Source organism: Scleropages formosus, chromosome 2 (assembly GCF_900964775.1).
Source record: "Scleropages formosus chromosome 2, fSclFor1.1, whole genome shotgun sequence".
Classification (NCBI taxonomy): Eukaryota; Metazoa; Chordata; class Actinopteri; order Osteoglossiformes; family Osteoglossidae; genus Scleropages; species Scleropages formosus.
Window position 1 is genome coordinate 229,096 of NC_041807.1, and position 20,373 is coordinate 249,468.

The 20,373-nt window shown below is 47.5% G+C and overlaps 1 protein-coding gene across 2 annotated transcripts; it reads left to right on the forward strand.

The window, feature by feature from the left end:
* The first annotated feature begins 10,686 nt into the window (after positions 1–10,686).
* Positions 10,687–19,588, forward strand: LOC108933874 (heat shock protein beta-7-like). 2 transcript variants are annotated; one of them, XM_018751262.2, is made up of 5 exons: positions 10,687–11,217; positions 11,499–11,682; positions 16,422–16,576; positions 17,985–18,118; positions 18,917–19,588. In XM_018751262.2, exons 2-5 carry the CDS (start codon positions 11,624–11,626, stop codon positions 19,094–19,096), a joined length of 528 nt encoding a protein of 175 aa, XP_018606778.2. In that variant the 5' UTR covers positions 10,687–11,217; positions 11,499–11,623; the 3' UTR covers positions 19,097–19,588. The 2 variants fall into 2 exon arrangements, with proteins under 2 accessions (XP_018606778.2, XP_018606779.2); XM_018751263.2 differs by lacking the exons at positions 10,687–11,217; positions 11,499–11,682 and having other exon boundaries at positions 15,928–16,576.
* The last annotated feature ends 785 nt before the right edge of the window (positions 19,589–20,373 follow it).

Below are 20,373 nucleotides of genomic sequence, written 5' to 3' on the forward strand. Positions count from 1 at the left end.
TATGCGGAAACACATCTAAGTGTAGATAAGAGTAAACAAGAAGAGTGAGCACTTCAAATATTTATCCACTTGGCAGCACTGAGCCAATGCTCTCCTGCAGTAGAATCCACGGTGGGATGGAGGTATGGGACACACACAGCTTATATGGGCTTCTGATTTGGAACCAAAGCCCAAGTTCTCACATCGATGTGCAAGCAACACGAAGGCTCATATACACGACTCGCATCAGTTACATCAGCCCCTGGTCTAGCTCGCAGGTGCCAGAACAATCTAGAAAAAGCATATAAGCAAGGCATGTCTTATCTCTGTGAGCTTTGAGTCCCGTCAGCATTCTCCACTGTGCATGAGGAAGCTTCTACATCTTCTTGAACTAGATGCAGTAAATGAATGATGGAATGAAGAGCTTTCAGCCTCGAAGCCTTACGGCCGTTGTAAGGTCTCTGGGAATTCCTCGGTTACACTGTCCTGGACACTTACGTGTGTGCGTGTGTGTTTTTTTTGTTGCGTGTATGCCTGTGTGGCTGCTGAGTGTCCAAGCAAGGAGATCCAACATGAGGCCTCTGAGTTAGTGCCCCGAGGCACCCTGCGCAAGGCAGCTCAGCCTTCCCATGTTCCCTCCCTTCTGTGGTTTCCGAAGGCGTGCGTCTTCCCGTAAAGAGAAATGTCCGCCGTGAAAATGGTCCCGCGGTACCTCCTTTCTGTTCCATTTTCTTTGCTTTCTTTTTGCTTTGTCCATATTTTCATATGTGGTACAAAAGCCAGCAACCGTTGGAATTTACATTGAGGCTAATTTTAGAGATGGGTTTCTAACCAAAAACGCATCCTCCAATTTGAGTCTATATTGGTTGCGTGCTCTAGCGCTCGCTTTCTGTCACAATTCCACTCCGGCCTCTTCCATCCTCTCCTCGCAGGTTTCTGCTCAACCTATTCAAGAATCTTCTCTTCAAAAGTGAGGTTTCACAAGGAGGCATCCCGACTACATGAACTGAGCTGCCGGTGCCCCGTATTGCAGCAAGATGTAAGAGCTGTCTATGCATGTTTTTACACGCTGGCAACGAAAAGAAAGTTCACCACTTAACATCTGCTACTGTGCTAGTAGAAAAATTACAACGTTTTTAGTGGGTGTAGAGAAATCACACTGAACAGAAGCCCTCGTGATACCAGACAAGTGTCATAACCGCTAAGGATCTTGTAGTAAATATGAAGGAGCAGCTGCGCTTCTCGAAGTTATGCGGCCCGTCTGACCGGCTTCTGTTTTTCGTGTCAAGCTTCAGATGCAAACATCTGGGACGGTGCCACATTCTGCATGGAGAGCCAGCGGCAGTGGGCACCTACATGCCAAATATTCAGTCTAGTCTAATCACATAGCACACTTGGCGGGGTTTGCGGCTTGCCGTGGATGGGCTATGTTTGGCCGTAACAGCTCAAGCATGCTGGACAGTCAAGTGCACTACGATGTCCGTTCCAATATACCTTCGAGACCCATAGCTCCACGACTGGGTTCTCCTGGGAAGCAGAGCGTTCGCTTGACGGCACCTCGATTCTTTTCTAAGAAGCGCCCTTCCCGACACGATGCCTCCGAGAATTTAACGCCGGATCATGCAAAAAAGCACGCAGCGAAAGCCCAGCGTGGCGACACAGCGGACGCCGCTGTTTTCTCACAGGTCCTGGGCTGCGGGTTTGGTTCCGGCGTCGGTCTGTGCGGAGTTTGCAAGTTCTCCCCACGTTCCTGTGGGTTTTGCCCAGATCAGGGGCGATTCCAGGATTTTTTAAATGAGGGAACCAGTCAGGGGGAATCACAAAATTTCATAAGAAATAAATGTAGCGTTGAAAATCGGCTTAGAAAACACTGGGCACGATTTTCAGGCTCTTGTGCAGTGCCCTTTGCCCTAAAACAGGTGGTACTACACGTACAAGAGCCTGAAAGTCGTTTTGTATCGAATAACTGTTTTGCACGGGTGGGACAGCCCAATTTTGAGTGTGCGCATACCACGAACAGAGACGTGGTCTGTGCTCGAGTCGCGTCTTCCTCACGTTTGAAAAAACGTGGTACGGTACAGTCATTCCGCATCGCAAATCAGGCAGCGATTGACAGCGCTCTGATCCAATGGCATTGGGTATTGTCAAATTCACAGGCAGTGATTGGCAGCGATTGGCAGCGATTGGCAGCGACTAACAGCACTCTTATCCAATAGTGTTGAGTATTGTCAGATTGACAGTTCTCTAGCCCACTGACATTTGGGGTGCACCGGGGGGCGCCAATCATATTTCAGGAGGCGAGGGTTGCCACCCCTTTAGACACGCCCCTGGTCCAGGTGCTCTGGTTTCCCCCAGCAGTCAAAATACAGAAGCTTCAAGTGAAATGGTAACTCTGAATTGCCCATAGTGCGTGAATATGCGAGTGATTGTGTTTGTGATTATTCTGCAATGGACTGGCATCCCATCCAGGGTGTACCCAACTCCACCCCTACTCTGTGTTTCTGGGATAGGCTCCAAACCACTGCACTGGACAAGTAGTTATTCACAACGGACACAAATGTAGTGCCATGAAAGAAGGAGGACAAATGATAATAATGACATGTAGCGCAAAACAAGAGTGATTAATGGGCCAAAAAGCAGAATGCAATAGAGTGCAGAAAGTTACCCTTACAATGCTGATGCAAAATCTGCAGATTCGAGGCCAACCCTGCAGTTTTGGACATGCTAAAGCTACACATCGGGGTGAAAAGGGATAACATTTTCTAAGAAGTTTCTGGGTTCCTTTTCGCTGTTTTTCTCTTAATTTTCACACATGTACACAACTGCACAATTTTAAAACCAACACAAAAACAGAAAAAAAAAAAAAAAACCAACCACTTCTTATTTATGTATGTATTTTTTTTAATTGATACTACTACTCATACACACACCATCTGAAGACACTTGTCCCAAGTGGGATGGCAGCAAGCCAGAGCCCAACCCAGCAGCACAGGGCATGCCAGGCTATCACAAGGCACCCCAAGCAAGACTTGAACCCCAGACTCCCTGGCAAGCAGGTCCTGGTCTAACCCAGTGTGCTAATGGCCTGATGATGGCTTGGTGATGGCCTGGTGATGGCCTGGTGTCCCATCCTGGGTGTGCGTCTAGAACCACAGCAAACTCCTTGTGTGCATCAGCACACTTGGCCAATAAAACCCATTCTGATTCAGAAATAGTCATTTTAATACTGTGTGGTACTCTTACTTAAATATTATTAAAATACTCCCGTTAAAGATCAAAGCAAATACTAAAACAAATACTAGTAGATTCAATCAATATATGCTGAAGAAACGGTCTTTTAAAAAGCTAAACCAGTGTAATTATTCAGAAACATGGGTACTGTCAATAATATTTATGCAGCGTCACACGGCTTCATGGAGAAACGTCCGAAATTTACTTTTCGTTTCTTGTATTACAGCGACATGCATGTCCTTTTGATAACAACGATGGTGACGCACGTGTTTACATTCCGCCTGTCCCACCGGACCCTCCAAGAGCACCCGAAAAAGCCCGTATCTCCACCAGCTCCCGCTCTTTGAGTGTAGATGAAACCTCGGCTTTCTGGAAAAATCACAGTCAGTTATCAGGCAGACTTTGTGCAGCTGAAGACTGGGAAAAAAAAGCCTCCGTGGGATCTCTATCTCTGTTTGCGGATTCAGACCAAGTGGTGCAAAAAGAAAACATTTCCGATTTCTTCGGAAAAGCCGACGGAATTGGAAAAAGCGGCACAATGGGCCACAAACAGCCGCCGTTCGAGTTCAGTCACCGTGTAAATAGGTCGTTTCCTTTTTTTTAACCGCTGTGTTTTAAAGGTCTCGAATGTAACCATGCAATTAGCTCGCGTGCGCATTATTTTATGACTCCCTATTTTGTGACGTTCAAAGGAATAAAAGCCGGTATAGCAGGCTGATGGTTCTCAGCTACTGAAACCCACATTTCTGCTCTTCAGAACAGAGATGAGCGCTTTGGTTCTACCTTGAATATTATGGTCAACATTATATGAAGACTTAGAGCAGAAGAAAAGATACATTTAAAAAAAAAATCACCAGTTGTTTGGAATATGGATATAATACAGTATGATGATATAAAATGATCTGGCTCTGGTTGGGTGGAACGATCTCCCCCGTCACTCAGAACTGCTGAATCCTCATCCACATTTAAAAAGAGACTTAAAACTCACCTCTTTCGAACTCACTTCTCCTATGATCTCTTTCACGTAATGTGTAAATGTTCTTGTTCATGCACTATAACTTTGAGATCATAGCTTTTGAACGACGGATAAAGTGCTCAACCTTGACAAAACCAAATCTGTAAGGTAAATGTTTTAAAAAAAAGTTATGAGGGATGCCATTAGGAATTGCTGATCCATCAAACGAACCGAAGAAGTCGAAACCAGAACGCTCCGAATAACCAACCGTTCTTCTATTTTCACACACAAACGTGAATCAGAAAACACAGCTTGCCTATTAGCACTCATCAGATTCAGCTTGTTCCAAAGACTCCTGTAATTCATGACTCAAACATATTTATTCTCAAGACTCTATTTATGAAGATACTGTTTGTCTGAGTTTCGGGTTTCTGGAACATCGTCTCCAGAAACGTTTTATATATTTTTTTGTTTTTCTTTTTTAGTATATATTGCAAGTATTTATCTGACTTGTATTCTGCTGCTGTAACATCTATCTATCTATCTATCTATCTATCTATCTATCCATCTATCTATTCACAATATTCTGGAATTTATTTTCTGGATGTTTCACTTTGGCTCAGTTTGTTCAGCGTCCTGAAAAAAAGTCTCCCCTAGGGAGATTTTTAGTTTTAATGTGACCTTTGCTGTAAATAGAATGACACTGTATGTATTTTTCTGTTGGGTCCAGGGGTCACGGGGGGTCGTCTAGGATTTATGTCCGGTCTGCGCAAACAAACAAGGAATCGTTCGGGTGAGTTCAGCCGCCTGCTGGGAACTAAAGAACAGTTCTGGCTGGCAAAGACTTCAGGAAAGGTCTCTATTGTGAACTCTGTGTCATCTGAGGAATGTGCTGCCATTGCACTTTTAATGTGATTCAATGCCTCTTTCTCACCATGATGTTTTTAAAGTCCTTCTAACAGAAGAGTTGTCGAACAACTTTGGTTAACCCCCTTCTCATCATTCACGCACACGTTGGCCGAGGCCGCTTGTCCCAAGTGGGGTCACGGTGAGCCGGAGCCTAACCCGGCGACGCGGGTCGTGGGGCTCGTGGGGGAGGGGACACACCCAGGATGGGACGCCAGTCCATCACAAGGCACCCCAAGCAGGATTTGAACCCCAGACCCACCAGACAGCAGGACCCAGCAAAACCCGCTCCACCACCGCACTCCCTCATCATTCCCTCTGTTCCTCAATATTCTCTTTGCTCTCTAATTCACATTGCCATTTATGCGAATTCCCATTTTGCGCGGTGGTGCGATATTTTGCTGAGTGCTGTTCCTTGTTTTAGCACCTCCATCAATGTCAGCCTTCACACCTTTGCAGGATTTGAATTCTTGCAACCATCTGTCAGCTCCATGCATGAAAATGTTCAAGCGGGGATGTTACTTTTCCAATGCGTGGCTGAGCTGACACCTCTCCCGATCCTTATCCTTCCCCTGGGAGGGGGTGGGAGGCTCTGAAGACCTCGGGGTAAGGATGAGCAGTCACGGTTTGGTGCTTCTGCTGACACGTATGCAGGAATGATGGGACCCGTGTGAACTGCTGCCGATCACCGACTTGTGGAATGGCAATTTTCTCCTCCCTCTGCTCTGCGGTGGGACAGCGAACGCATTCCAGCAGCATCTGGAAATGAGAAGCGTGCTTCTAGGCCCATCTTCCGAAGGTAACAGCACCCCATGAGTCCGCTGCGAGAACCAGCACCATAAGTAGGAGCGCTGCAATAATAAATGGTAAAAAAAAAGGCTTGTAATAAGGGGGCACAGCAGTGCGGTGGTGCGGCGGTAGAGTGGGCTGGACCAGGTCTTGCTGTCTGGTGGGCCTAGGGTTCGAGCCCTGCTTGGGGTGCCTTGCAATGGACTGGCATCCTGTCCTGGGTGTGTCCCCTTGTGCCCTGTGTTGGCGGGTTAGGCTCTGGCTCCCCATGACCCTGTATGGGACAAGCAGTGTGTGTGAGCTTGTAATAAATCAGATGGCTTTGTTATTAATGGATTCATCCCCAGAGGTATGCTCAAATTGTGCTACTGGACTTAAGGGTAACAGGAAGGAATGGAGGAAGACCCCCCTTCTTATTCGTTTCTATCCTCGCTCTTTGTTTCCGAGGAAAGTAAACAATTCTGCAATTACGGATGATTTACGTTCATATTGCAGTGGCAACGGCCGTCGCGGAATCCCGCTTCTGCTCCACTTCTCGCTTTCCTTCCTCTGCTTCATCTCTTTATACTTAGGCTTCATAAATCAGCGACGCTTTTTGTATGGGTCCGGGGTAAAGGCAGCGCCACAACAAAGCCTTTCTGTTGTCAGCGCTGGTTGGGGCCCGAGATGCCTTTTTGTAGAATGTTTAACAAGGCTCCTCCCACTCCTGTCCATGTCTAATGTCCTGAACCAGATTACTGTGGATGGATTTATTATGATCTCATTGTTATTAGTAAGGGGGGGTAAGGTGGTGCAGCGGGTTGGACCGGGTCCTGCTCTCCAGTGGGTCTGGGGTTCGATTCCTTGGATGACTGTGGATTTCAAGCAGACATAATGTTTTCGGGGGAGAGGAACAGACGGGGAGGGGAGGATACACACATATCGTTTCGTATTTCATATGGTTTCCATCGTTCTGATATTGTCACGGAGGAAGAAAACGGCACAAGGACGATTTTTCTCCCCCCCCCGCCGAGCCCTCCTTTTTCCAGACAAGCCGATTCCTAACGAACCCACTCCTGGGTGGGGCGCCGGCGGAGTGTCGGCGAGGCGCGGTGTTGTGTAAACGCTGCAGCGGAAACTCCGGAAGGAATCAGTCGACAGGCTGTAATTACAGGTCGGGGCTCCACGGCAGCTACACCTTGCCTCTTCAAACCCGGACGCATTCCTGCAGGATGACCGTGCCGCTTAAAATGAGCACATCGCGGCAGCTTCCAATGACACTCTCTCTTTGATGCGCTCAGTTTAAACTTCGTTAAAGCTCAGGAGTTACAACTTGTCTCCTCTGGGAACGAGTTTTCGCTTATTTCGCTGCTCCACACCGATACCACTTATTATATTTGAGGAAGGTGAGATTTTCCTCTCATTTGCTTCGCCTAATGGTTTCATTCCAGCTGCTCATCTGTACCTATTCATTGCCCCGTGACATCTGGAAGGCAGAGAGAAGGCATAAGCACATAAAACTCTCCTGGTTCTCTCTGTTCCAACTATTTACATTTATTTAATTAGCAGACGTTTTTCTCCAAAGCGACTTGCAACGAACTCTACGTAGTGTTATGAGCCCATACACCTTATTCACCGCGGTGACTTACACTGCTAGATACACTCCTTACAATGGGTCACTCATCCATACATCAGTGGAACACACACACACTCTCCCTGTCACTCACACACTATGGGTAAACAGCATGTCTTTGGACTGTGGGAGGAAACCAGAGCGCCCGAAGACTTCCACTGCTAGATACACTACTTGCACTGGGTCACTCATCCATACATCAGTGGAACACACACTCTATCTCTCTCTCTTTCACTCACACACTATGGGGGAACCTGAACAGCATGTCTTTGGAGGGTGGGAGGAAACCAGAGCACCCAGAGGAAACCCACGCAGACATGGGGAGAACATGCAAACCCTACACAAACCGCATCGAACCCACGCCCTCTCGCACCACCCAGGCGCTCTTTGCCGTGCCACCCATTTCGTACAGAACCTTTCTCTTCTTCAGTCCTCTGTCCACTAACCTCGTTACCCGAGACTTTCTGTACGTCCAGGTGAGCACTGGTGCATCCTGGGATAACTGACAGCTTATGAAAAGTGACATTTAAAATAAAGGAGGCTTTGCCTCCAGTTTAAAGCGTTTTCCCTCCGCTGCGGTATTCGTGGGGCGATGAACACGAGGACCGCGTTCCTCGTGGCGAGGAGACGGTTGAAGCATCGAGCCGAGGAAGAACTTCCGGAATGCAGCTTGGAAGCTCCAGGTAACTATAGGTTGCAGACAAAGGAACAAGGGCTGGGTTAGGAATCCTGTTTAAGTATAGTTTGCCGTCTTTAATAAACGGCTGCGGCAGCTTCTCCCCCCTGGTATCCAAAGGAATTTAAACAGCAAGGGGAATCTTTCGACATTGTCATCCGATCAGAATGTTCAAAATAAGCATTTAGAGACTGGATGAATCAAAACCTTTCATATCAGCATTACGCCCGCAGCCGCTTCCGCGTTTCTGTCATCACCACAGACATAAACTGAAAGCGATTACACTCGGAGAGCTGGAATAGGAGTTTTTTTCTTTACGGGGATTTTGTTCCGTCTTTGAAAATGAAGTCGCCTTTATTTTGTTATTATTGCCTACTAGATGCGTTGAACCCAAGTGTCCTGCTGTTTGCTTCTATTCTCCCGCTCGCGCGTGCAGTTGAATATTTACCGAGGCATTTCGGCTCAGGGCGGCGCCTCGGGCCCTGCCCTTGGGATGCGAACTTGCGTCCCTTCGCTCGTACGTCACCTCTTAACGTCTCGTCCGAGCAGATTACCGATGCCGTCCTCCCCCCGTTGTACGGAAACTAAACGCTCCTTTCCTTTCATTCCTGCCCGGGCTTGTTTTTCGTTTTTTCTCGAGCTTTCCGTGGCTCTGCTGGAGATCGGTCTGCCCGTGTTATGAAAGCCGATGCTGCGCCGAGGGCTTTGCCACCAAACCGTCCATTCGCGTGCCTTGTCTAGGGAGGACTCATCCCAGCCGTGCCCCTCGGGAGAGGAGCAACCCCTCCGCACCCGGAGGTGCCGAAACATCACGATCGACCCACCTACCGGAGCTCTGGCGCGGGCACTTGCGAACCTGCACGTCGAGGGAAAGCTTTCAGCGGCCGCTTAGCAATTGCCCTGCACGCTCAGTCATTATGGTAACATTTACCTGGCTTCCGTTCTTTTGCCACCCCGGGACGCGCGTCAGCTCGGAACTAAAGCGCCATCGTCGCCCTCCGACGAAGGCGCGGCGAAACTTAAATGTGTTAGCGGTCATCCGTTTTTAATGGCCTGTATAATTACACGCTTTTAAATATAACCGGACCCGCGCTTGACCTCTTCTGCTGGGAACGCTGACGAGTTCAAAGCCTTTTGACTCCGCCTCTAGGGCTGCTAAGCATCCGACCTCTGGTTTAGAGGGTTAGGGGGAAATCTGTGCTCCTCGAGGTAGGAGGCTGGAGATGCGGTACATGCGTGGTGCCTTCCAACACTGGACGGTGTTCTGTGTGGCAAAGGCCCCAACTGTGGTTGCAAAGAGCCAGGTGGAAATACATGCCGACTAAATCTGGGATGTGCGCTGCTGTGCTACGAGGCCGGAGAGAGTGCCGGTAGACCACGCGCGAGTGGATCCGCCCCGGTTCGGCCGGAAAGCGGCCACAGAGAGGAGCCGGTTTACACACACTTTCTGAACCGCTTGTCCCATACGGGGTCGCGGGGAACCGGAGCCTAACCCGGCAACACAGGGTGCGAGGGGACACACCCAGGACGGGACGCCAGTCCATCGCAAGGCACCCCAAGCGGGACTCGAACCCCAGACCGCCAGAGAGCAGGACCCGGTCAAACCCACTGCACCACCGCACCCCCTCTGGAAACTAAATTACAGTCCATAAATATAAGTAAATACAAAAGTCGAACGTTCCGTTCATAGGTGGTTTGCAGTTATTCCCACAATCCCTGTATTCTGGGACACTTTACAGCTGGTCTTCCTGTGCAGAGCTTCCAAATCCTCCATTTCCTGTTGTGTGATGTGGCCCTTGCGGGTCTTCTAGCAGGGTTCTCATTTTCAACAAACACCCACCCCGCACTGAAACGGTGCCATTCTCAAATCCTGCATTGTGTGCAGCAGCAGAGCGTAAAAGAGCGAAAACGCTCATCGCGGCAGGTCTCGACTCGGGTGGCGCAGCGAGGGGCGCTGCTGTCTCGCAGCAGCTTGTTGGTGCGAGAGGGTGGAGGTTCCATCCCCACTCAGTCTGTGTGGAGTTTGCGTATTCTCCCTTTCTCTGTGTGGGTTTCCCCTAGGTGCTCTGGTTTCCTCCCACACTCCAAAGACACGCTGTTCAGGTTCACCCCTAGTGTGCGGGTGACAGAGAGTGTGTGTTCCACTGATGTATGGATGAGTGACCCAGTGCAAGTAGTGTATCTAGCAGTGCAAGTCTTTGGGTGCTCTGGTTTCCTCCCACACTCCAAAGACATGCTGTTCAGGTTCACCCCTAGTGTGCGGGTGACAGAGAGTGTGTGTTCCACTGATGTATGGATGAGCGACCCAGTGCAAGTAGTGTATATAGCAGCGCAAGTCACCGCGGTGAATGAGGTGTGTGGGCTGGTAACACTACGCAGAGTTCGTCGGAAGTCGCTTTGGAGAAAACGGTAAATGAATGTAAACCGCACACGACAGAACGGAGGGAGAAGCTTCCTGCAGCTTCCGCATGCTGCCACAAGGGGGCACGAATCCAAGTTGGCAGATGAGCCTGTTGTTTTTGGTGGTTGTGGGGTCAAAGTAAGAGACGCATGGGACGGATGAGAGCGAGCAGAAGGGGGAACTCCAGTGCCCGGCCCTCCCGTGCGTCCCGAAGCGGGGCGGCAGTTAAGAAATAAAACTGTGGAAACAGAGCGAGGCATTGCTATGGGAACAGGATCCCCCCCAGCGCCCGGGGCTGGGACGTTTCCGGGGACAATGTCTCTGGAATGCGGTCTTTGTGCTCCACTCTTTGGGACCCTGCTGAGGATTAGATGGTGTTTTTCTTGCGGCAACAATAGGGGCTTTAGAGACGCATGCTAGCGAGGGCTTGCACGGCTAGAGCCGTTCCTGCACTATCTGCGGTGACGTACTCGATGAACCGCGGCCCGGCGTGGACTCCGCGGCCCAGCGTCCGCAAAGAGCCAAACGCTTTTCATTAACGAAACGGACACGTCCTGCCGCGTCCACCGCCTCCCCGTCCGTTCGGATCGTCCCTTTGGGCTCGTCGCACCTGTGCTGGGCGACACTTCGTGACAGCAGAGCGATGGCTCTCGCTCCCCGAGGCGCAGGTAGGTGATGAGACTGCGGCCGGCAGGGCTGAAACCCTGATTTGTACCACATCAACAGCGTGACCCACCCGTCAAATGCCGATCAGGTGCAAGAGCCACCTGGGTTTGTAGACACATATCAGCAGGGTGGTTGGATGTTTGTATTTTAAACAAACCTTTCTTCCTCCCTCTTCTATGACTCTTCATGCCTCTTTTAATCTGCTTATTATTATACATCATCACATCCAGGCATTATTTCAGTCATCTCTCTGGATCGCAGAAGTTATGATTCTCTGTTACAGGCCCCAGAAGGCTCATCTGCCCTAAGCTCCGCCTGGACAGCGAGACCAAGCGCGTTGCTCGTTCTCTGGATCGCAGACCGAGATGACCTTCCAGTCTATTCCAACATGCCTCTTCCTCATGTTGGATGCTCAAAGCACAGCATCCTTTGCGGAAGAGGACAACCACACTGTCATTGTCCTTCAGGTGACCCCCTTCCTCCAAACAGACTTAGAGTTTTAGTCTACCTCCACCTTGCTACCCATTTGTACAGCTGGGTAAGTGCTTTCCTCAAGGGAGCTGCAGCTGGAGGTGGGATTCAAACCTGCAACCTTCTGGTCCAAAGGCACCAATTCCAACCACAACACTACCGGCTGCCCAGATGACCCTTCCCTCAGTGGGGACCTCTGTTTTGGTCTTTCCTACATCGCTATGATTCTTCTTAAATGTTTTTTCCCACTTTTGTCTGTGCCTTAGGGTTAGGGAAAGAGGAGGATATTCGGGGGTTAACACAGGAGGACAGTCACTAAGAAACCATATCCTTATGTAATGAATCAGATTTTTGTGTGCAAAACATCCATCTGACACTACGCTGGCGGTCGGGGGGGGGGTTTGCCTCTCCAAATTTCTGTTGCTGCCTTTGCAATTTGTTTCATTTTCATATTTATTTAACCATTTTAATATTTGTTATATCAGGGCTGCTGAAGACAGTGACATAATTTGTAATTGTTCCTTATTCTATCAGGCAATTTATTGCTGCAGTTTTGAACTCGGAGCACCAGTCCGACTCCATGCATCCATCCATCCGTCGTCAACAACCGCTTGTCCCGACTCCCGAAGCACCGTATAGTGGTTTTCGGTCACGGTTCTCACAAACTCGCTGCGTATTTCAATCTGCGTCCCAGCTGAAGCCTTAAACGATCATGCTCAGCTGAGCCGTTGACAGCACTGCATGATTCTAATGTTAATAATGTTGCGAAGCCCAACAGCCTTTCGTTCAAATCTCACTCCACGCAGCATCAGTTACACGTCTGCCTTCTGATCTTCTCATTCTACTATATTCGTGACTCCCGCTGCATGTCTTTGGAGCGTGGGAGGAAACCAGAGCACCCGGAAGAAACCCATGCAGACACCGGTAGAGCGAGGATCGAACCCACATCCTCTCGCACCACCCAAACACCGTGAGTCGACAGCGCTACTCTCCTACATATTTCCCTTTGTCTGCCCCCACAGTGTATTTGACGGTCAGATGTGAAATTGCATTCCTTTCGGACAGGGAACATAACAGATAATTGTCCTTATTATTGCAATCATGGGCTGGTTTGAGTAAAAATTACTCCCACCCTACTCTCTCTTGTTGACTAAGGTAACCTTGCGTGCCGACTCGTCAAGGACCAGATTATTAGAGCGTGTGTGGGGCTGTGAGGTCTTTCAGTGTGTGTTTTGCAGTAGGCGTCCAGCACAGACCAAAGAGAATGACAAAATGACAAATGCGTACCAAATTCGGAAAAGCCCGTTTCCTCAGCTTATTTTTCTAGATGAATTATTTGTGCATCTTATATTTCTAAGACAACTGACTTTTTCATTTCATTGGTAAAATGCCTTTTTTTTTTTTTTAATTTTCTGAATCAGATGTCAGCGTCTATACCTGCAGACCAGAGAGCTTAGGCGAGCACTGATTGAGCACCCGGAAAACCCCGCTTACTCTAACAACCGACGGAAGCGGATGATTTTTAGTGGATGACTTCACACAGAACACCTTAAGATGCATTTCAGACCGACGACTTCACATTCTGACACAAAGGGATTTCAGCACTGCAAGAAATTAATTTTTCCGCGAGACAATAGGCCTCCGAATTATATGCGAGCAAAGCTGTCTGCTTTCTGCAAAACCCGCTGGTAGTGTCATATATTTTCCCAGTGCATTTGGAGCAATTTGGGCTGAATTTATTTCACTGCCACCTGGTTACCGTCACATAGACCTACTGTGTGTCACTCATAGACAATAATAACATAAGAGCAAGAATTTTATTTCATTTTATTAAAATGCTGCATAGAAAAAAGAGGTACTTTATTATCGGCATTATTTATTGCTATTAACTGCTATTTTTGTAGCGTGGGATAATGACTGAAGCCTTCTTAAAGAGGTAGTAATGGAATTTAGGCAAAAACTCAAACAAGTTATCACATTGAAATAACTGGCAATAAACGAAAAGACGCGAAAATTAGTCTGGTTTTTCCAAACCCGTTATCAAGGGGCTAACAATAGTACAAATACAGGAATGATTTCTTCCTTTTTTTTTTTTTTTTTTTAACATTTATTCATTTAGCTGATGCTTACCTCCAAAGCGACTTACAGAACATTTCCCATTAAAACAGATGGGTAATTTCACTGATGCAATTTAGGGTAAGTACCTTTCTCAAGGGTACTACAGCTGGAGGTGGGAATCAAACCAGCAACCTTTCCGGATCCAAAGGCAGCAACTCTTTACTCAAATCCGGATGCTTAGAATATCCACTATACTCCATCACAGCTTATATGCTGTTCTTTGTAACGTGAAGACGTTTCCCCGTGTTTTATACGTGACAAGTCGAATTACATGAGTTAATACAATATACCAGGACACTTGATCGTACATTAATAATCTATCCTGTTTTTGTTTAATTGTTTAACCACTAATTCAAAAAAGAACAAATTGGATGACTCAAGATATGCTGACATGCAGTACAAATTTTGCTAAAAACTAAAAAAATCCAACAAACATCCCCCCTCTCTGCCTTGGTTTTCTCTTTCTAAAACAGGAACACATTCGCCATCTCTCTTTCAGCAAGTTCCAGAGGAAGAAATGAGTTGCCGGGTCAGATTTAGACCAGCGGCACCGCGCTCGATTGCTCAGACCAGTGAGGGAGGGAACCATGTGCCGCTGTGTATCAAAACACCATCACCACAACAGAGTGGGCAAACCACCGAACTATCCTAGCGGCACTGCTCAGACATGCGACACAAAACAGAGAGGTCATACGGATCAAGAACCCGGTCTTTTTCGGGAATAAAACCTGCCATCTAACGGTAACTATTGAAATATGCGTATTAACAGAGTTTTTGAAATATGAAGTCATGAGTGAAATGCTGTGATTGACTTTGGACAGGCTTGGGCCCTCGATGACCTTACATGGATTTAAAGGTCAGGTGGTGAAGGGCAGATTTCTGCCGGGCCACCTCCTGTCATTAAGTGCTCATGTGAGCTGGATGTAAGAGAAGTGGAACACAGACCAGGCCCGTGGAGATCAGCAGCACTTCCCAAGGTTATTCAAGCAGCCCAGTGAGGGCATGTTAGTCACGGCAGTGTTATATAACTTGTTCATATTAGACAGCCCTCTAAAAGGTTTGCCTTGTCTGTGCCTAATTTTGATGCTTTTCCTCAGAGAGATGGAGGGGAGTGCTCTGAAACAGTAACAACAGGCACAAGTGAAGAAAAGGGCTGAAGTGCTAACTTACATTAAACTGACTGCACTTCAGGTGAAATTTTATTCTTGGGAAAATCTGTAGTGTTAGTGGCTGCTGCTCTGGAATCATTGCTGATCCTCAAGCAAACTAAGATGAAAATGTAAATGAAAACAAAGGGGAAAACGAACAGAGATAAGGCAGAGACAAGACAAGGGCAGATGGAAGGGTGGCAATCGGGGGTGGCACAGTGGCACTGTGAGTACTGCTGCTGTCTCATAGCACCTGGCTGGTGAGAGAGGATGTGGGTTCTATCCCTGCTCAGTCTGTGTAGAGTTTGCATGTTCTTCCTGTGTCGGTGTGGGGGTGCTCTGGTTTCCTCCCACACTCCAAAGGCATGCTGTTCAGGTGCCCCCATAGTGTGTGAGCAACAGAGAGAGTGCGTGTGTTCCACTGATGTATGGATGAGTGTTCCACTGTAAGTAGTGTATCTAGCGGTGTAAGTCTTCGGGTGCTCTGGTTTCCTCCCACAGTCCAAAGACATGCTGTTCAGCTTCACCCATAGCGTGTGAGTGACAGAGAGTGAGTGTGTGTTCCACTGATGTATGGATGAGTGACCCAGTGTAAGTAGTGTATCTAGCGGTGTAAGTCACTGCGGTGAATAAGGTGTGTGGGCTGATAACACTACATAGTGTTGATGGGAAGTCGCTTTGGAGAAAAGTGTCTGCTAAATAAATAAATGTAAATCTGCAGGAAAAAATGGAAAGAGAAAGAAGAGTGGAAAGTGATACTGTCATAAAGAGGGTGAAAGTGCACAAAATACAGATACGACTAGACACAGGGAGGGGTGGGAGATGGACGGAAAGGACAAAAACAAGAGGGAGGACAGCTATTTCTGGGACCGAGCAAACTACGCCAGGAACGCCAACTGTTAACTCACCCCCTTCCCCCCCCCCCCCCCCCCCAACCGTCTCCATCTCCGTCTTTGTCACAAATCAGCACTCGACCTCATGCCCTCACTGCACAAAACTTTTCCAGCCACTGACACAGAGCCCCCCACTAACGTTAAATATAGCACACGGTATCCCGCACGGTGCCAACCTAAAGTGTGCACTCGTGCACGCGCAGACACACGCACACACACTGCGTGAACCCATCCCTCACGCCCCCAGTATAAAAGCCAAGAAGCCTGGACATGCGCGTGGATACAGTGCTGTCAGAAAGACAAAGCCACGGAGAGGGTGGAAAATACAGAAAGTGAGACGTATTCAGGGGAGGGAAGATCTCACACTATAGAGGCGGAAGAAGGAGACACCGAGTCCTGGGAATAGAGTAGCAGGCAAACAGGAGGCTGGACACGAAAAGTGGGACCAGACAGGGCTCTAGAAAGGAAAAAGGGGCGAAGTTCTCCGGACACCCGAGCGCTTCCGCAGCGGCCCACGCGCCTGTTCACGAGAAACGGTCTTCCGTCAATGAGTGCGACCAACTCGTCCGCCTTCAGGTCGGAGCGCTCCTTCGTCCAGGCCTCCTCCTCCTCATCCTCGTCCTCCTCCTCGTCCTCCTCCGGCCCCTACATGGAGAACAGCCGGGGACTCTTCGGCAAGGACTTCGAATCGTTCATGAGGCCCAAGCAAGACGACGCAATGACGTTCACAGGTGAGTTCGAGCTGCGACGCCGACCCCGCAGCCATAGTCGCCCTTCCTCTAATATAACTGTGTTCCACAAAGGAGAAGAACACGGGAGAAATAAAGCACAGTATCGACTGATACATATTCTCTATGAAATATGTATAATTTAAATAAGTCTTCCGGGCATTTTTTGCAGTTTAATTTCACAAGATACGAACAAATGAGACAGAACTTAACAAATAAGAAGTTCACGATAACCCCTAAATAATAAATCCTATTAATGAATGAAAAACAATAAATCCAGCCCATAAATGTATTTTAACTGAATAATAATAATAATAATAATAATAATAATAATAATAATAATAATAATGGAGTATGGCTGAAAATGTGCTTTTCAGAAAAATCCGTCAAATATATAAAACGGGCGTATCTTTTATGCAATGGAAGGTTTATGTGTTTGCAGCAGTAAGAGGCTGCGCCGCCCTTACCCGGAACGACACAAAGAATTTTTCCTACGTGAAAAGACGCACCCAACGTGAGTAGCTGACAAGAAGATCGGAAGAGACAAACCACATCTGAGAGAGAGACGTCGGAAGGCAGATGCCCCGTCTGCTGTTTCATTGCATCCATCACCGCCTTCCCCGAGTTAAAAGCCACAATAAAGGTTTAATGGAGGTACTGTCCCCAGGAGGCTAAAATCCATCCGGCTGCAATAAGAATGATTTCCCTCTTTCCCTTATTCGTTCTGCTACTTCCCGCCACCCCCTGACGGAACCTCTACCTGAACCTCGAACGCTTGGATTAGGTTGCAATAATCGCCGAGCAAAGACCAAGACGCGGAACATCTTTCTCTCTCCGTCTCTTCCCCTGAGTTCGTGATCAGATGACTTGTGCGTATTGCCTCGTACTCGGGAACACGCCAATGAAAAACATGAAACGCCACAGGAAGCGGTAAAAATACACCACCTGCCCAGGCCTGTTTGCGTGTATTAGTGTGTACGCGTGAGAGAGGGTGGTTCTTCAAGAGCATGGCTCAAACTCCGCTCTACATGTTGAGCGGGCTGAGCCCGTCTCTCACTACTACCACAGTTGCTCTTGGGGTATTTTGGTCCGAGGTCCGATGGGCGGGGGAGCGGGGGGGCGTCAGGGGCCAGACGCAAGCCCGAGATCGTCTGTTCCAAGGATACGGCCGTGACTTCACCCACGAGCTATGGCTAAAGAGGTGCCTGGATTGAGGAGTTAAAGCAGACTTGTGCATTGCAATCAAGAGGTACGCACACACAGAGTAAGATTCACACTAAGAGCCAGTCGTGCTCATGTGCAACTAGGTGATGAGTGCACCAAACAGAGCTCACCTATGGAGTGCTGATTTGGAGGTGTCACATGCTAAGAAAGAAAAAGCCCACTGTTGTCCCCTCCCCGCCCCACCAAGGTCACACAGGTTCCCCTGGCAACATCAAGACGTCGGGAGACATGTACCAGTTCACGGTGGATGTCCGAGACTTCTCTCCTGAAGATGTGATCGTCACAACCTCCAACAACCAGATTGAGGTTCGGGCAGAGAAGGTGAGCAGTGACGGTTTCTAACGGTTACATTTCATTTGCTTTCGGCGTTACTCTTTCTTTCAAAAGGCAAACACGGCTCCGAATATATTTTAAAATACTCAGCCTCACGGATTCCGCAACGCCGGCAGTTCAACACGGAGAAGGGCCCCCCTGGGCCAGATGGTGCCGAAATGACATTCACAAAGACGCACGCATACGACTTATTTTAATACTTACATTTAAATCACATTTATTCATTCGGCTGACACTTTTGTCCAAAGCAATGTACAGCGTTAAGCTTCTGACAACTTTTTACCCATTTTCATAGCCAGGTAACTTTTACTAGAGCAGTTCAGGGTAAGTACCCCGCTCGATGGTACTACAGCTGAAGGTCGGACTCAAGCCTGCGACTTTTTGGATCCGAAGGGAGCAGCTTTAACCAACGAATGAATGAATGTAATGTAACCGCTACACTACCAGCTGCTCCTATACACTTACCATGTATTATGCAAACTTACTGTAATCTACATGATTTATTGGGACCAACAGAGAGAAAAAAAGCAATGAAAGAAGAGAATCGAGCTGAATAAAGACAGGAAAACCTGGCACGGTGAAAAAAGGTTGTCCATTAATACTAGTCCACAAATGTGACTCAGATCTTAGTTAAATTTTCTTTGATTATTAATTACGGCTGCTGTATGTTGGATTATCTCATGTATTTTTTTCGAAGCGCTTGGTCAGTGCACGTTTTTCGTTGAGCCAACACAGCTTTTCGAAGTGAAGTGAGCGCTCTCCTCTCCTCGTCATCGTCCCGCTCAGCTGGCAGCAGATGGATCCGTGACAAACAGCTTCGCCCACAAGTGCCAGCTGCCGGAGGACGTGGATCCCACATCTGTGACGTCGTCGCTGGGAGAGGGGGGCACCCTGACAGTGAAGGCTCGAAGGCACCCACTTAAGCATGAGCACACTCAGACCTTCCGCACCGAACTCAAGATCTGAGAGGAGAACTTCTCACCCCCCCCCACATTCCTTAGTTATGTACAGTGATCATTTCCCTCCATCCTGCACCATCCTCATCACATCTCCTGTGCAGTCAGGCTCCTGTCTTTGCCGTACTCTGTGCAGAGCTCTTTCACTCTACGGCGTCACATCATCGCTGACTTTCTGCCACCTGCTCTCTGATTCCACGTCCTCGCTCCCTGTATAGAGAGAACAGAAGCTCAAAAACAGAAACACACATCATCTTATCAGCTTGCTACAAAAATCCTGAGCACGCATCTTGTTACGAAAATGTTTGTAAATATTTACAGCATAATTTAAAAAAAAAAAAAGAAAGATTGTTTTGTAGTAATGGCATTCATTGCGTTGATCGACTTTGAAGGAACCAAAGGGATTGCATCACACCAGTTGCAGACCCACTAACTCTCTTATACGTGCCTTACAAAGTATACACAAAGCTTTATCATTAAAATAAACAATGACATTTAAGAATTTGCGATATGAATAAAACGATTGACTGATCTGGAGCTGTCTGGCTATTTTGTTTGCGTCTATGCATACTGTTATTTCATACCGTTGAGTTGAAATGCCACAGGCTTACATTTTGCAGAATTCTTCAATACTTTGGAAACATTTTAAGACTTCAAAATTATTTTTTATGACTAATGCACTTGTATTCCATGTGCATTTCAGGCAGAGGCTACCTACTCTGAGGTTGAGATACTGCAGGCGGTTTCTTTCTTCACTGATCTGGTGAAAAAATGTCGCCTCCTGCTGGGAAAGTACTTTTATACATTGTGCAGATGCACAAACATACCTAGTTTGTGAAAAGTCAACAAACTAGCAACACTACAGAGTGGCAGTGTTTACTTTAAGATGCAAAAAATGCCATTTCTATTGGCGCAGATGATGTGCTTAATAAAAGTGTAGTGACTCACTGAACAACTTGGTTCAAGAAAAATTCAGAGAAGCTAAATTGTATCACTGAAGCTTTATAGAAATTCAGTGCTCACAATATGGAAAATACCTGAATAACTGAAGCCTTTTTTCAAAATCTATTTTTTTTTACCTTTAGAATCCTATCATCATTTTGGACCTATGAATGAACTAGGTTGTAAATCAAGATGGGACAAAACTCAACACTAAACACCGATTGGTCAATTATAAACTCTTACCAGTCTCATTGCACCAAAAATGATAAACCTTTATGGTGTTAACACCCTGCTCATATGTATTTGTGGGTTGTTCTTGACATGTGATAGTCTATGATATGATAT

Bases quoted from the DNA above. Each gene is read 5' to 3' on its own strand.
- LOC108933874 (XM_018751262.2), top strand. From the start codon at position 11,624: ATGCTCAAAGCACAGCATCCTTTGCGGAAGAGGACAACCACACTGTCA. The intron at 16,577-17,984 runs GTGAGTTCGAGC...CGCCCCACCAAG, and splicing joins CGACGCAATGACGTTCACAG to GTCACACAGGTTCCCCTGGC. The intron at 18,119-18,916 runs GTGAGCAGTGAC...CGTCCCGCTCAG, and splicing joins TTGAGGTTCGGGCAGAGAAG to CTGGCAGCAGATGGATCCGT.